At 46.4% G+C, this 17,913-nt stretch overlaps 1 protein-coding gene across 1 annotated transcript in view; it reads left to right on the top strand.

The window, feature by feature from the left end:
• The window catches only part of DNAH3 (dynein axonemal heavy chain 3), a 211,576-nt gene extending 196,894 nt beyond the window's left edge, over positions 1-14,682 (top strand). The window contains exons 59-63 of the mRNA XM_073015222.1: positions 2,832-2,999; positions 6,236-6,378; positions 10,951-11,155; positions 12,363-12,500; positions 14,329-14,682. Coding sequence (XP_072871323.1) covers positions 2,832-2,999; positions 6,236-6,378; positions 10,951-11,155; positions 12,363-12,500; positions 14,329-14,682 — 1,008 coding nt within the window. The remainder of the gene's footprint in view (positions 1-2,831; positions 3,000-6,235; positions 6,379-10,950; positions 11,156-12,362; positions 12,501-14,328) is intronic.
• Positions 14,683-17,913: the final 3,231 nt, after the last annotated feature.

Genomic DNA, 17,913 nt, shown 5'->3' with positions numbered 1-17,913 from the left:
CACCCCAGACATCAGTCACAAGTCCCGGCCTCAAGAACTGACCAACCAGCTTCATGTTGGGGTTCCCACTGCTCCCCCTTTAATTGAAATTAATTCAATTAATTTGCTGGAGCGGCTCACAGAACTCAGAGAAACACTTCGGTTTATCGGTTTATTAAAGGAATATTACAAAAGATATAGATGAAGAGATGCATAGGGTGAAGTATGGCGGAAGGAGTGGGAACTTCCATGCCCTCCCTGGGTGAAATACCCTCCAGGAACCTCCATGTGGTCAGCTCTCCAGAAGCTCCCTGCACCCAGTCCTCTTGGGTTTTTATGGAAGTTGCATGACATCCCCCAGAGTATAGGGCAGGACCCTCTCTCTCTAGGTGGAGTCTTAAGACTCACAATCAGGCCAGGCGCAGTGGCTCATGCCTATAATCCCAGCATTTTGGAAGGCTGAGGCCGGTGGATGGCTTGAGGTCAGGAGTTTGAGATCAGCCTGGTCAATGTGGTGAAATTCTGTCTCTACTAAAAATACACAAATTAGCCGGGTGTGATGGCATGCACTTGTAGTCCCAGTTACTCAGGAGGCTAAGGTGGGAAGATCGCTTGAGCCCAGGAGACAGAGGTTGCAGTGAACCAAGATCCCACCACTGCACTCCAGCCTGGGCCACAGAGTGACCCTGTCTAAAAAAAAAAAAAAAGACTCACAGTCAGAAAGATAGGGGAAGATTTGAGTCTTGCTTGGGGGCAGGTAAAAGGAGGGCAAGAGAAGGTGAGAGAGATTCTTTTTCCTACGGCCTGCCCCTAAGGCCTAACACACCCAACATTATAACAGGTGACTGTAACAAGGGCTAGGGGAGTTAGAAGCCAGGAACCATGGATGAAAACCAGTAGATATATATATAACAGCACAACCTGTCACATGCCAAGGCCTGATTCCTTCTGTGGATGAAAAGAGTCTCTTTCTTACTTTGTAAAATATTTGAAGAGATTTATTCTGAGCCAAATATGAGTGACCATGGACTGTGACACAGCCCCCAGGAGATCCTGAGAACATGTGCTCCAGGTGGTCGGGGCGCAGCTTGATTTTATACATTTTAGGGAGCACATGAGGCATCAGTCAAATACATTTAAGATACCCATTGGTTCAGTCCAGAAAGGCAGGACAATTCAAAGTGGAGGCTAGCAGGTGATAGGTAGATTTAAACATTTTCTGTTTGGCAGTTGGTTGAAAGAGTTATTATCAATAGAAAGGAATGCCTGGGTTATGATAAGAGGTTGTGGAGACCCAAGTTTTATCATGCAGATGAAACCTCCAGGTAGCAGGCTTCAGAGACACTAGATTGTAAATGTTTCTTATCAGACTTAGGGTCTGTATGTTGATGGTAATGCTGCAGGGGTATAATGAGGCACGTCTGACCCCCACTTCCCCTCATGGCTGGAACTAGGCTTTCAGGTTAAATTTTACAGTGGAGGGTCTTAGGATTTTACTTTTGGTTTATACTTCATAACTACACTTGTTTTTCCATTTACGGATAAGGAAACTGGGGTTTCAGATGACAAACTCAAGGGTACATAGTTTTGTTATCGGAAGGGGGTCCAGATCCAGACCAAAGGGATGGTTCTTGGATCTTGCACAAGAAAGAATTCGGGGCAAGTCTATAGAGTAAAACGAAAGCAAGTTTATTAAGAAAGTAAAGGAGGCCAGGCGCAGTGGCTCACGCCTGTAATCCCAGCATGTTGGGAGGCCAAGGAGGGCGGATCACCAGGTCAAGAGATCAAGACCATCCCCGCTAACACGTGAAACCCCGTCTCTACTAAAAATACAAAAAATTAGCTGGGTGTGGTGGCATGCGCCTGTAATCCCAGGCTGAGGCAGTAGAATCCCTTGAACCTAGGAGGCGAAGGTTACAGTGAGCCAAGATAGTGCCACTACACTCCAGCCTGGGAGATAGCAAGATTCTGTCTCAAAAAAAAAAAGGAAGTAAAGGAATAAAGAATGGCTGCTTCATAGACAGAGCAATGGCATGGGTTGCTGCTCAACTGTTTATACTTACAGTTATTTCTTGATTATATGCTAAACAAGGGGTGTATTATTTATAAGTTTTCCGGGAAAGGGGTGGGCAATTCCAAGAAGTGAGGATTCCTCCCCTTTCTAGACCATATAGGGCAACTTCCTGGCATTGTCATGACATCTGTAAACAGTCATGGCGCTGGTGGGAGTGTCTCATAACATGCTAATATATTATAATGAGTGTGTAATGAGCAGTGAGGACAACTAGAGGTCACTTCCGTGGCCATCTTGGTTTGGGGGTATTTGACTGGCTTCTTTACCACAACCTGTTTTATCAGCAAGGTCTTTGTGACCTGTATCTTGTGCTGACTCCTATCTCATCCTGTGACTTAGAATGCCTTCAGCTCCTAACAATGCAGCCCAGTAGGTCTCAGCCTTATTTTACTCAGCTCCTATACAAGATGGAGTCGCTCTGGTTTGAATGCCTCTGACAGTTTGGGATAGAGCTAGGATCCAAACTCAGTTCTGTCTGGGTCCAAAGCCAGGCCCACTGGAGGAGCAGAGAGGAAGCCAGGGTGGGCTGAGAGAGAATTCAGCCCCATCTGCTTTCATGCATACTCCCCAGAAAACTGTATGAGGGAGGGCTAGGGATGTGTTCGCCCAGCCTGTGTGTGTGTGTGTGTGTGTGTGTGTGTGTGTGTGTGTGTGTGTGTGTGTGACCTGTGCTACTGATGCAGTGTGATTCCTGTTCTGATTGGGTTCTGCTAAGCCTGGAGTCATCTGTGGGATCCCGGGGTCCCTCGTTTATTTCAACTGAAGATTTCCCTTCCAGTCCTATATCGACTATCTCAGGAGCCTCCCCATCACAGCCCACCCAGAAGTGTTCGGCCTCCATGAGAACGCAGACATCACCAAAGACAACCAGGAAACCAACCAGCTGTTTGAGGGGGTCCTGCTGACCCTCCCTAGACAGTCAGGAGGAAGTGGCAAGTCTCCTCAGGTAACTGGGCTGGGGAAAGGGGGCTCAATCCTATTTCCCAGGCAGTTCTCCATCTAGTGGGCACGCAGGATTGGAGGATGACCAAGAAGGCAGAGAGCGGGGGCCTGGCAGCCTCCTGGCCAGTGACAGGGAAGGAGCACGGTGGCCTTACTGCCAGGAGTCGTTATATCCAGAGCTGCAAGGGAACCAGCATGTCCAGAATGTCAGCTATTCCTGTATAACCTTTACATTTTCTGCTATATCCACCTATCACCTATACTCCAATTACATAATGGGTTTTTTGCTTTTTTTCTTTTTCTTTTTCTTTTTTTTCCCTACATAATGTTTTAAAACTAACTCTCTTCTTTTTTTTTTAATTTAAAAGATTGCACATCAGAACCATAAGTGGAAACCCAGTATCATTTCCATAAAGTCATGATAGGCATAAAAAGAAAATGAAAGCTGAACAGTTGGTGTTTTTTGGTTTCTGTTTGTTGTTGTTGTTGTTTTTCTTTTCTTTTTAATTATTTTTTTATTTTATTTTATTTTTTTTTTTGAGACACAGTCTGGCTCGGTCACCTAGGCTGGAGTGCAGTGGTGTGATCTTGTCTCACTGCAACCTGGCCTCCCAGGCTCAAGCAATTCTCCTGCCTGAGCCTCCTGAGTAGCTGGGACTACAAGCACATGTCACCATGCCCAGCTAAATTTTTTCGTATTTTTTGTAGAGGCAATGTTTCACCATATTGTCCAGGATCGTCTCAAACTCCTGGGCTCAAGCAATCTGTTCATGTTGGCTTCCCAAAGCGCTGGGATTACAGGCATGAGCCACCGCTCCCAGCCTGAACAGTTGTTAAGTTCTTCCCGGATAATGTTGCTGGCCAAAGCCCCTGAGCTGAGGCTTTGCTGGCTTCTTGTTAAAAGGAGAATGATGTGTGAGTGTCTAAGGATTGGCACTGACCCGAAACTTTATTTTTGAAAGGAATGAAAAGAGAAAGATGGTCAGAACTTGACAAGAGGCCAGGTGTGGTGGATCACACCAGTGGTCTCAGCACTTTGGGAGGCTGAAGCAGGAGATCACTTGAGGCCAGGAGTTCGAGGCCGGCCTGGGCAACAGAGGGAGACCACATCTCTACAAAAAAAAAAGTTTTTTTAAGTTAACCAAGGGCTGGGCACCATGGCTCGTCCTGTAACCCTAGCACTTTGGGAGACCGAGGCAGGTGGATTGCTTGAGCCAAGGAGTTCGAGACCAGCCTGAGCAGCATGGCAAAACACCGACCGTCAAAAAAAAAAAAATTAGTCGAGCTCAGTGGCGCGCACCTGTAATCCCAGCTACTCAGGAAGCTGAGGTGGGAGGATGAGTTGATTCCAGGCTGTAGAGGCTGCAGTGAGCTGAGCTTGCACCACTGCACTCCAGCCTGGGTGACAGTGAGAGACCCTGTCTTAAAAAAAGTTAACTGGGGCCGGGCGCGGTGGCTCACGCCTGTAATCCCAGCACTTTGGGAGGCCGAGGTGGGCGGATCACGAGGTCAGGAGATTGAGACCATCCTGGCTAACATGATGAAACCCTGTCTCTACTAAAAATACAAAAAATTAGTTGGGCGTGGTGGCGGGCACCTGTAGTCCCAGGTACTCGGGAGGCTGAGGAAGAAGAATGGGGTGAACCCGGGAGGCGGAGCTTGCAGTGAGCTGAGATCCGGCCACTGCACTCCAGCCTGGGCGACAGAGCGAGACTCCGTCTCAAAAAAAAAAAAAAAGTTAACTGGGTGTGGTGGTGCATGCCTGTAGTCCCAGCTACTAAGGGGGCTGAGGTGGAAGGATCACTTGAGCTCAGGAGGTCAGGACTGCCGTGAGCTGTGATCGTGCCTTTGCACTCCCACCTGGATGACAGAGTGAGATACTATCTCAAAACAATAACAACAACAACAATGAAAAAGACTCCAAAACCTGAAAGAGTACCTTTCTCACCACGTGACTCAACATGATTTTTCTGTGTCCTGGAAACAACCTAAAATCCTGGGTACATCTAGTAGTCCCAGTCCACTCTTTGTGATTCACTGACCCAGGCCACCTTCCTTAGTCTACAAACAGAGAGAGAAACAAATCCTGAGAGAGAAAGTGAGCAGCTTCCAGGCCTTCATAAAATCAAGGACAGAGCCAGAGCCAGAGCCACCGTCTCCTGACTCCACCTGCTTCCTCTCCCATCCCTTTCCTTCTCCACCTTCCAAACTACCTCCTGCTCAACCCCTCCCAACTGTAGAACTTGCTAATTTGGTTTCATGATTTGGTTCCTAGTGCCATTAAGTATCACTGGTATGAAGGTACACCAGCCTGGTTGGTGTGTCCCAATGTAGGAGTGGAAATTCCCCGCACAGTGGGAAGAGGGAAAGAAGTGCACATCCCAGCCTCCCTCAGCCACAGCACCTCAGGGTGTCTGTCTCTCCCACACCTGGGTCTTGTTCCTCCTTGAGCCTCCAGGCCTTTCCCCTCCCTACTTGGCTAAGCTCAGCGTTCTGTGCTTTTTTGCTCAATGCTGAAGAGTGGCCTGCTGCCTTCCCAGGTGTCATGGGCACTGAGAAAAGGTCCCATAGCATCAGGAGCTAATCCTCAGGGGCCTGAGGCTGTGGGAGATTCTCACCCAGGTGTGACATTGAAGACAGAGGCTCGGTGCTGCCCTGAAGCTACCTGGCCCTTCGGCTCTTGCCTGAGGTGTCAGGACAGGACTCTTTTTTTTTTTTTTTACTTTTAGACAAGGTCCCCCTCTGTCACCCAGGCTGGAGTACAGCAGCCAGATCTCAGCTCACTGCAACATCTGCCTCCTGGGTTCAAGTGATTCTCCTGCTTCAGCCTCCCAAATAGCTGGGACCAGAGGCATGCAGCACCAGGCACAGCTAATTTTTGTATTTTTTGTAGAGACTGGCTTTTGCTATGTTGCCCAGGCTGGTCTCAAAGTCCTGGACTCAAGCGATCCACCCACTTCAGCCTCCTAAAGTGCTGGGATCACAGACGTGAGCCACCGTGCCCTGCCAAGGACAGCACTCTACTCTTCTGGGCCAAGAGGCGAGGTCCTCTCCAAGGTTGCTGGGGTGATGAGGGACTCCTTTCCCCACCGGAGGCAGAAATGGCTTCGGTTGGAGAGTTCTCAGGAAAGTCCCACAGAATACATTTGAAAAGCCACATGCTCAGTACTTCAAGTGTATCCAAAGCCACAGCCTGTAGGGCTTGCTTCTCACTCACCTCTCTTCTGCCTGCACTTTAAGGAAGTGGTTGAGGAGTTGGCGCAAGACATTCTCTCCAAGCTTCCGAAAGACTTCGACCTGGAAGAGGTCATGAAGTTGTACCCCGTGGTCTATGAGGAATCCATGAACACCGTCCTAAGGCAGGAGCTCATCAGATTCAACAGGTGGGCCGGATGATGTAGCTTGAATCCTGGGAGTTGGAACGTGAGGAGTAGGATCTAATAGGCAGTAGCTGAGAAGGGGTTGCTATGCAGAGGAAGTGGTTTGCCTCGCCCATATTAGGGGTGTGAATAGGGCCTGTGAACAGGGCCATCCCCAGCACATGCTGACCCTGGGTTGAATCATTCCTTCTGTTCATTCATTCCCATTCATTCATCTGACATCTATAAAGTTAGGCAAAAGCCAGTATCAAGCACAGGCTAATAGTAAAAGTAGTCATGAGAGCCACTTTTCTTTCTCTTTCCTGGGTTGAGGTCTCTCTGTCGCCCAAGTTGGAGTGCAGTAGTATGATCACGACTCATTGCAGCCTCGAACTCCTGGGCTCAAGCAATCCTCCCACCTCAGCCTCCTGAGTAGCTGAGTCTACAGACACAGGCCGCCATCACCCGGCTAATTTTTTTATTTTTTATTTTTTATAGAGATGGAGTTTTGACATGTTGGCCAGGCTGGTCTCGAACTCCTGGCCTCAAGTAAGCCTCCAGCCGTGGCCTCCTAAAGTGCTGGGATTACAGGTGGGAGCCACTGCACCTGGCCTGGAGCCATTTGTGTTGAGCCTTTAGTGACAGATATGGTTCTAAACACTATGCATGGGTCTTATTAAAAGTATGCAACAGGGCTGGGCACAACGGCTAATGCCCATAATTACAACACTTTGGGAAGCAGAGTAGGGAGGATCACCTGAGGCCAAGAGTCCAAGATCAGCCTGGGCAACAAAGAAAGACCCCATCTATCCAAAAAAAAAAAAAAAAAAAAAAGGCAGGCATGGTGGTGCACGGCTACAGTCCCAGCTACTTGGGAGGGTGAGGTGGGAAGATCTCTTGGAGGCCAGGAGCTCAAGGTGGCAGTGAGCTATGATCTTGCCACTGCACTCCAGCCTGGGTGACAGAGAAAGACCCTATTCCTTAACAAAACACACACACACACAAAATAGTCTTTTGAAATATGTCCAGTTATTAATCCTGCTACCAGCATTTTACAAATAAGAAAACTGAGGCAGAGTGTGATCACTCACGCCTATAATCCCAGCACTTTGGGAGGCAAGCCGGGAGGATTGCTTGAGCCCAGGGGTTTAAGACCAGCCTGGGCAATATGGCAAGACCCCATCTCTTAAAGAAAAAAAAAAAAAAAAACCACACTGAGATTCAGAAGGGTTAAGACTTGCCCAAGATTGCTCAGTATTCAGTAATTCAATGGGAAAACTCAGTTTAAACCCAGAACTAAGTCTGATTCCAGAGCCCATGTACTTGGCCAATATGTGAAATCTGGGTAAATCTAGAAAGGGGTGGTAGACGCTCATCCCAGTGCCTCTACCACACAGTTAGGGGTGCTATAGGCTGGCCATGGGGCCAGGATCTCTGGCCACGTATTCTAGTCCTCTTCTCCTCCAGTTATTACAGCATGGAGCCCAGTGGGATCACCTGGATTTGATTTCTAAATAGTCAAAACTGAAAGGGTTACCAAAGACCATCTAGGCGAGATGAGGAAACTGAGGTCCAGATATGACTGTGATTTAATGTAGGTCTCAAGTGACTCAGAGCCAAGTGGGCTAAAACTTACCACTTCTGCTTCCAAGAGCAAGGTCTTGCTCCAGACACTCCATGTGTTACTGCCTCTATTCTGTCTCATTGGGTCATTGCTCCATTTTAAGGACAGCCCTGATTCCAGAGGACTAGGGTACTGGAGGAATGTTATTTGAGAGTTGCTTGACTTCCTGAGTTTTAGGGTTACTCTTTTTTTTTTTTTTTTTGAGACAGAGTCTCGCTCTTGTCGCAGACTGGAGTGCAGTGGCGCCATCTCAGCTCACTGCAACCTCCACCTCCCAGGTTCAAGAGATTCTCCTGCCTCAGCCTCCGGAGTAGCTGGGATTACAGGCACACGCCACCATGCCCGGCTAATTTCTGTACTTTTAGTAGAGATGGGGTTTCGCCATGTTGGCCAGGCTGGTCTCGAACTCCTGATCTCAGGTGATACGCCCACCTCAGCCTCCCAAAGTGCTGGGATTACAGGCATGAGCCACTGCACCTGGCCTAGGGTTACTCTTTAGAGTCAACAGGCAGTTGGCCGTAGCAGGGACCAAGCAAGGTATGGGGTGTGAGCCTAGGACGAGGCCACCTCTGTTGTGAGTCAGACACCTTGGCATGATGGGCTGTAGTCCTGGACAGTCCAACTGGACACCAAAACTAATGGCTTCCCTCCTCTGCTGTGATTCTCCTCTAAGGCCACTGGAGCTCTTTGTTGGTGGTTGCAGGGGCTTTCACTGGCCTTTACCACTGGGCATTCTATAAAGGAGAGCAAGCCAGGCGCGGTGGCTCAGGCCACCCAGCAGTGTAATCCCAGCACTTTAGGAGGCTGAGGGGGCAGATTGCTCAGGAGTTGGAAACCAGCTTGGGCAACATGGCAAAACCCCCGTCTCTACCAAAAATATAAAAAATTATCTGGGCATTGTAGAACCAGCTACTCAGGAGACTGAGGAGGGAGGATTGCTTGGGCCTGGGAGGTGGAGGTTTCAGTGAGCCAAGATTGCACCACTGCACTCCAGCCTGGGCAATAGAGTGAGATGCTGTCTCAAAAGAAAACAAAAAGGGAAACCAATCTTATTTTCCAACGATGGTCAGGATTAATCATCTCCCCACTATCTTTTTTTTTCTTTCTTTCTTTTCTGCCTTTTCACCCAGTGGTATAGGAAGCCCAGAATGATTCAGCAACAGTTCAGCTTCCAATTCAGGGGAACTGTGATTGTGTCTTCTGGGCAAATGTTCTTTCCTTGGGTACTAAAACCTTAAGACTAGCAGAGCTCATAGTTGCAAGAATAGAAAGAGAATCTTTGCAAGTAGGTCTTTAGGTATAATAGAGGTCTGTGGTGTAATCCCTCAGATGGTAGCTTTTACCCTTGACTGCTTATCTAACACATGTCTGAATTTTACATTCCTTTTTTTGTTTGTTTGTTTTTGAGACAGAGTTTCGCTCTTGTCACCCAGGCTGGAGTGCAATGGCACGATCTCAGCTCAGCTCACTGCAACCTCCACCTTCTGGGTTCAAGTGATTCTCCTGCCTCAGCCTCCCGAGTAGCTGGAATTACAGGTGGTGCGCCACCACGCTCAGCTAATTTTGTATTTTTAGTAGAGATGGGGTTTCACCATGTTGGTTAGGTCGGTCTCAAACTCCTGACCTCAAGTGATCCACCCACCTCGGCCTCCCAAAGTGCTGGGATTACAGGCATGAGCCCCCGCACCCGGCCACATTCCTCTTGATACAATGGTTTGGTGGTTACACATCCAGAAATCCTTTTCCTGCATGTGTCATTCTCATGTCCATTCAGTTGAGATTCCATAAATCTTTGGAGATGAAAAGCTCTTTGTAGTGGCAGATTCTTTGGTCTCCTCAGGTGAATTCCCCCCGGGCTTGGCTGGGCCTTGTAACATAGAGGTCAGAGGGAGAGGCAGGTGAATTTGACATCTCCCAGGCTGCCCTTCAGTTGCCTTTTCTCAGGCGTGCACCTTATAGTTGATAAAAAAGGACCTTGGGCCAGGCGTGGTAGCTCATCTGTAATCCCAGCACTTTGGGAGGCTGAGATGGGAGGATTACTTGAGTTTAGGAGTTTGAGACCAGCTTGGGCAACATAGGGAGACCTTGTGTCTACTTAAAAAAAAAAATCAGGTAGGCATGGTGGCATGTGCCTGTAGTCCCAGCTACTCAGGAGACTCAAGGTGGGAGGATTCCTTGAGCCTGGGAGATCGAGGCTGCAGTGAGCCATGACTGCACCACTGCACTCCCCTGGGTGACAGGGCAAGACTCTGTCTCAAAAAAAAAAAAAAAAGAACAACTTTGACAATAGGAATCGAAAGCCTTAAAACTGTGCGTGCTCTCTGACCTAGAAATATTTTTAGTAATAATTTAAAATTTGCAAAAAGATTGAGATGGATGAATTTTGCTAGCAATGTTGTTGATAGTGACAACAATCTAGAAATAACACGTCAACAATAGAGGAATAGTTAAACAAAATGGAACACTTTGCAGTCATTAAAAAGGACAGGCATGGTGACGTATACCTGTAGTCCCAGCTACTCCAGAGACTGAGGCAGGAGGATCACTTGAGCCCAGGAGTTCGAGGCTGCAGTGAGCTATGACTGCACTACTGCACTTCAGCCTGGATGACAGAGTGGAAACCCCATCTCTAAAAAAAAAAAGAAAAAAGGACAATTTAGGTCTCTATTTATTGAATTGGAAAGATGTTTCCTATATGCTAAGAAAGAAAAACAGATTGCAGAAATATAATATAGTATGATCTCATTAAAAATAATTTGTGTTTACATAGAGAAAAATCTGGAAAGATATACATCAACGTTATCTTTAGGTAGCAAGGTAATGGGTGATTTAATTTTTTCTCAATTAATGACTGTGCATTAATTAACTGACGTTTTAAAGGGGGGATAAGTATGAGGAGACAGGAGTCAGTGGACTCGGGTAGAATGTGGCCACTGGAGAGTCCAACTCAGCCAGCTCCTCTGTTCTTGCAGGCTGACCAAAGTGGTTCGGAGGAGCCTCATCAATCTTGGCCGAGCCATCAAAGGACAGGTCCTGATGTCCTCGGAGCTAGAGGAAGTCTTTAACAGCATGCTTGTGGGTAAAGTGCCAGCCATGTGGGCAGCCAAGTCTTACCCATCACTGAAGCCTCTGGGGGGCTACGTGGCTGACCTGCTGGCCCGCCTGACCTTCTTCCAGGTACCTGGGAGTCAGGGGTAACCGGGAACCTGGCATGCTCACTTAGGTGGAGAGGACATTGTGCAATGACAGACTAGAGGCAGGAGGAGGAGGGCAGGCAGCCACAGAGCATCCTAGATTGAGCCTCTGGAAACAGTCTTCCCGGAGTTAGAAGGAGGAGGGAGACTTGAAAGTTCTTGAAAAGATTATAGATGCCCGGGCACAGTGGCTCACATCTGTATTCCCAGCACTTTGGGAGGTTGAGGCGGGCGGATCACTTGAGGTCAGGAGTTCGACACCAGCCTGGCCAGCATGGTGAAACCCCATCTCTACTAAAAATACCAAAAAAATTAGCTGGGAGTGGTGGCTCATGCCTGTAGCCTCAGCTACCTGGGAGGCTGAGGCAGGAAAATGACTTGAACCTGGGAGGCAGAGGTTGCAGTGAGCTGAGATCATGCCATTGCACTCCAGCCTGGGCGACAGAGCAAGACTCCGTCTGAAAAAAAAAAAAAAAAAAAAAAGATTGTGGAGCCAGGAACAGGAACTAGAATAAATATCACAAACTGGTGGCTCATGGGATAGATTTGGACAATAATTATGTTTGGTTTGGCTGCCTGGTAATTTAAACATTTTTGAGCCAGCATGTAAACATTGGATTTTTACATATAAAAATCCAGATGTTTGTACTGCAAAAAATAGAAGACCTGAAACAGCGGGCCTGCATTCTCGCATGGCATAGCAACTATTGCTGGAGATGAGTGGCAGCTGCTCAGTTTAGGCAAGGTACATATTCTCCACTGCTACAGTCCCCACCGCTCTCTGTTGTATCCCTGATATCAGCTTGCACCTGGGCTTTGCTTTTCTTTGAGATGAAGTTTCACTCTTGTCGCTCAGGCTGGAGTGCAATGGCATGATCTCGGCTCACTGCAACTTCTGCCTCCTGGGTTCAAGCGATTCTCCTGCCTCAGCCTCCCAAGTGGCTGGGACTACAGGCGCCCATCACCACGCCCAGCTAATTTTTGTAGTACCTGGGCTTTTCTTAAAGTATAAATATATTTTTTGTACCCTTATTTCAAAAGTGGGAAGAGAGAAGCTAAACCAAGAGGGCTGACTGTTTCAAGAAAAATAAGAAAAAACATGTTTTATATGGGACTTGTTTACATGACTTGCGTTTGAACTATCTTTGATGTGTTGTTGATTTCGAATCTTGATTTCTGTGGCTCTCCAGGAATGGATTGACAAGGGGCCCCCTGTGGTATTTTGGATCTCTGGATTCTACTTCACACAGTCTTTTTTGACTGGCGTCTCTCAGAATTATGCCCGGAAATATACCATCCCCATTGACCACATTGGATTTGAGTTTGAGGTAGGGGTGCTTTGGGTTAGGCTCACTCAAGGGGCTGACCAGAGAAAGCAATGTTGCCAATTTCCTTATGAGTCAAAAAATGTGGATGTGTTAAGACCCAAATGCTTCTGAAGTGGTACATATGAAGTATTTAGCATAATTTACAGCAGCTCTAAAAGCTACTCCTAAAATAGAGGATTCCCAATGCTTTGTCTCTGTACAAAAAGGGAATCTTTCCAGATTCCATCAGAATACCAAGAAAAATGAAGGCACTCTCCCACTCTGTTTGTTCAACGTGGTGGACTCTTCATTTGGAAGAACGTTAATGCCCTTGGGTAGTCCTTGGCTTGGAGTAAAGTTAAAAGAATGGCCGATAGTCAAGCATCACCCTGTCATATATAGAGAGTAGAATGGCTAAGATTGACTGTTACAGAGCATTGTAGAATTTTAAATTATGTGGAAAGATCCTTTGTAATCATCTAGTTCAGAGGTCACAAACCGGTTGCCCTGTCTTAAGTCAGTTTATGAATGAACTTAACTTGATTAGTCTTTGAAGACAATGTTAATCCAAAATAAATACAACAAGAAGAAAAATGACTAGGATAAACATTGAAAAAAAGATAAAACCATCTTCCTTGATGTTGAAATGATTGTATATCTAGAAATCCAAAGTGATTAAAAACATAGAGTACTTTACTTGCAATGATTCAACTTATAATTTTTTGATTTCATGGTGTGAAATAAATATACGTTCAGTAGAAACCACACTTTGAGTACCCATACAACCATTCCATTTTTCACTTTTAGTACAGTATTCAATAAATTACATAAGATACTCAACACTTTACTATAAAATAGACTTTGTGTTAGATGATTTCTGCCCAGCTACAGGCTATTGTAAGTGTTCCAAGCATATTTAGGGGAGGCTAGGCTAAGCTATGATATTTGTTGTACATTAGGTATATTAAATGCAGTTTTGACTTACAATATGTCCAACTTATGTTGGGTTTATCAGGACATAACCCCATTGTAAGTTGACGAGCATCTGTAGAAGAATTCACAAAGTCACTGGATATTGGTTAAATTTGTAAAAATCAACAGCTTTTTCCTATTCTTCCAATAGATACTTAGAATTAGAAATGGGAAAAACATTCCATTCACCATACAATTTTGTAAAAGTATAATTTGAATGATTTTAAGTGGAGCTTGTGCTCTCTGGTTCACCATAATCCCCACCCCTCCCTATTCTCCTATACTTTGTCCATTTTCTGCAATTACCTAAAGGAATTTGAGTTTACCACCCCTGAATCTAAGCAGTGGTGTGTTGGAGCTCACTCATATCAGCTCACCAGGGCCATCGGTTACATTTTTAGGCATTTTGTTAAATAGTTGGTAGACTGAAATCGACCATACTGGAAGTCTTTATACCACAGAAACTGGAAATGAAGGCTTTATTCTCCCCACACTCATCTCCAGAACTGCTTACCCAGTCTGTCTCTGAATCTGAATCTAACCCCAACCCCTCACTTTATAAATCCAGATCCAGAAAGGGAAGGGATTATGCAAAGTCACTAAGCTAGTTAGAGGTAATGTGTTAGAGTAATGTGACTCCTACTTGAGTGCATTCTCTAGCCCACCATTGGGAAGGGAGCATACTGACTAGGAGTCAGGTCTGGCCCATGTATGGTGGGCAGGAATATTATCACAGAAGCCCCATTGTCCCTGGATCCTGGGAGAGGTAGATATTGCAGCCAGGTGGCACTTTGAGTATCAGAAAATTCCAGGCTCTTAAAGCTGCGCATGTAGGAAAATGGCAGGCAGTGGAACTCATAGCTTTTTATTCTTCCAGGTAACCACACAAGAAACAGTGATGGAGGATAACCCTGAAGATGGGGCCTACATCAAAGGGCTCTTCTTAGAAGGTGCCCGTTGGGACAGGAAAACGATGCAGATTGGGGAATCTCTCCCCAAAATCCTCTATGACCCACTGCCCATCATTTGGCTGAAACCTGGGGAGAGTACAATGTTTCTGCATCAGGACGTGTATGTGTGTCCAGTCTACAAAACAAGTGCCCGCAGAGGAACCCTCTCCACCACAGGTCACTCTACCAACTACGTCCTCTCCATTGAGCTTCCAACAGACAGGCCCCAGAAGCACTGGATAAACCGAGGGGTGGCCTCACTGTGCCAGCTGGATAACTGATGGCATTGTCTCAAGACAGAAAATAAAAAGCATGTCTTTTTGTTTGGTTTTGCTTTGTTTTGTTTTGAGACAGTCTTGCTCTGTCACCCAGGCTGGAGTGCAGTGGCGTGATCTCAGCTCACTGCACCTTCTGCCTTCCGGGTTCAAGTGATTCTCGTGCCTCAGCCTCCTGAGAAGCTGGGATTACAGGCACGCACCACCATGCCAGGCTACTTTTTTTTTGTATTTTTAACAGAGACAGGGCTTTCACCCTGTTGCCCAGGCTAGTCTCGAACTCTTGAGCTCAGGCAATCCGCCCCCACTCGGCCTCCCAAAGTGCTGGGATTATAGGTGCCACCACGCCTGGCCAAAAGGCATTTCATTCTTGATGATAGTGGTGGTGATCATGTTGATGACAACAATTATATTAACAGAGCAATTGCGATGAGCTAGGTATTTCACAGCAACTCTATAAAGTACATTCTTATTATTATCCTCATTTTATGGCTGCAGAAACCATGATACAGAGAAGATAAGTAATCTCCCCCAAATCAGATAGCTACTCAAGTAGTATTTGAACAAAGGCAGTGGGACTCTTCAACATAGACTCTTGGTTAGTTGGCTAAGCTCCCTTAGGGTGATTTTCTTCTTCTTCTGAGACAGTTTCTCGCTCTGCAGCCCCGGCTGGAGTGCAGTGGCACAATCTCGGCTCACTGCAACTTCTGCCTCCCAGGTTCAAGTGATTCTCATGCCTCAGCCTCCCAAATAGCTGGAATTACAGGCATGCACCACCATGCCCGGCTAATTTTTGCATTTTTAGTAGAGACGGGGTTTTGTCATATTGGCCAGACTGGTCTTGAACTCCTGGCCTCAAGTGATCTACCCGCCTCGGCCTCCCAAAGTGCTGGGATTACAGTTGTGAGCCATCGCACCCGGCCTTATTTTTTTCTTCTTATTTTGCTGTAACTGTCATTGAATTTCAGTCACTTCTTTCCTAGTATATCCATAAGGGCTACCACCAAGGCCTCTCAAAGGCTGACAGAGGTTTGGGCCACTTTTATTTGCTAAGGCCCTTGATATATTTAAAATGGACTCTTTTTGGTATTTAGGGGTAAACAATAAAATGCACTTTTCACAACAATCTTAGATGGGAGGTATTATCATTATTTCTACTTTACAGAGGAAAAGGCAGAGATTTAGAAAAATAACTAGCCCAAAGTTCCACAGCTAGTCAGTGATAGAACTGGGATGCAATCGCTTCTCTACGAGCCTGCACAGATGGATGGAAATTTCTGGAGGAAAGGGGAGGTAAGAGAAGCAATATTTATTGCATGCCTACTATATGCCATGCTTTGTGCCCAGGCCTTTCGATTTCTCACTTGATCCCCTGTGGTGGGAATGACTGTCCTCTCCCTTGGAGGTTCGGAGAGATTATCTTCCCTAAAATTGCCCTGCTTTTTCACACTGCAAAGCCTGGTTTGTGCTGGTCTGGCTCTTGAACCCATGCATTTTTCACTGCCACATGCTGCCTCCCTGCCAAGGACTTGGCTCTGTTTTGCTATAGAATCTTAGAAGAGATGTGTAGCTCCAACTATACAACTGTGTCCAAGAAATTTCAATCACTTGCTTCTCCCCAGGGCCAGCTGGAAGAGACTCTTGAGGGAGATAAAAATCACATTCTTGATGCATTACTTCTTCACTAACTCTCTCATGTAGCCTTTTGCCACTAAGTGGCTTATTTCAGGGCCCTGTCTTGGTCACTTCGTAGTTGAGCAGAGACATGAGACTGTTTGGGAGGTCTTCACGTGTCTGGCCTTGGCTTCTCTGCCTCTTCACTAGAAGAAATGTTTTGAATCAGGGTCTCTGATTTTTTTTTTTTTTTTGAGACAGAGTCTTGCTCTCTCACCTAGGTTGGAGTGCAGTGGCACGATTTCGGCTCACTGGAACCTTCGCCTCCCAGGTTTAGGTGATTCTCCTGCCTCAGCCTCCCATGTAGCTGGGATTACAGGTGCCTGCCACCATGCCTGGTTAATTTTTATATTTTTAGTAGAGACAGGGTTTCACCATGTTGGCCAGGGTGGTCTCAAACTCCTGACCTCAAGTGATCCACCCGTCTCGGCCTCCCAAAGTGCTGGGATTACAGGCATGAGTCACTGTGCCCAGCCAATAGCTATTTTTTCAAGAAAATTTTTCCAGTGGGGGAGAAATCAGAATGAACAGATAGCTGGAACTACCCTATTGTTCCAAATAAGATTGTTAGTCATTTTGGATAGAAGGATGGTCAGGATCTCAAATCCCTGAATCTTGGACTGGTAGGTAAGTCACAACGCAAGCTGTAAAGGAGCTGTCAGTGAGGGGGTTGCTAAGAGAACAACTGAATTTTAATTATAGTTCTCCACAGCTTCAGCAACAAAAAGCTGAGGGAGGCAGGGACTGGTCTCATTCCTCAAGGGTCAAGGGACAGACTGTTTTCATATGATGGATTACATTTTTGTAATTTAAAAAATGTTCTCCACTTTGAAGAGAAAGACTGCCTGAAATTTGAGGTCATTTTCTCTTCGGGCCAATGTGGTAGTTAATGTCTCCTCCTGTGAAAGAGCAATATGCTCTTCAGAAATCATGGTGAGTTAGAGGCTGGAGTCCTGGGGAAGAGATGGCCAGAGATCAGCTCAGTGAGCAGCAGAAGGCCCTGCCTATAAATAGCTCAGCAGATGACATCAGACAAACCTTGTTACCAAGCTAGTCCTTGTTCTTTAAAAATCTAGCTCTTGGGGACTGGGTGCAGTGGCTCACCCCTGTAATCCCAGCACTTTGAGAGGCCAAGGCAGGCGGATCACCTGAGGTCAAGAGTTCAAGACTAGACTGGCCAACATGGTGAAATGTCATCTCCACTAAAAATACAAAAATTAGCTGGATGTGGTGGCGGGCGCCTGTAATCCCAGCTACTCAGGAGACTGAGGCACGAGAATCGCTTGAACCCAGGAGGCGGAGGTTGCAGTGAGCCGAGATTGTGCCATTGTACTCCAGCCTGGGTGACAAGAGCGAAATTGTCTCAAAAAAAAAAAAAAAAAAAAAAAAATCTAGCTCTTGGGTAAGCAGTTATGTTCAGTCCTTATCAGTGTTGGAAGATAATTACATTGAAGGTGGGGATGTAGGGAAGGTGGGTTCTGCCTTTGAGAGACTCAAGATGGGGATTTTATTGTTTTGGGGAGAGAGTGGGGAAAATGCTATTAAGAACAGAGCACAGGTTAC

The sequence above is a fragment of the Chlorocebus sabaeus genome, chromosome 5 (genome assembly GCF_047675955.1).
Source record: "Chlorocebus sabaeus isolate Y175 chromosome 5, mChlSab1.0.hap1, whole genome shotgun sequence".
Taxonomy (NCBI): Eukaryota; Metazoa; Chordata; class Mammalia; order Primates; family Cercopithecidae; genus Chlorocebus; species Chlorocebus sabaeus.
This window is presented reverse-complemented; position numbering and strand designations above follow the sequence as displayed.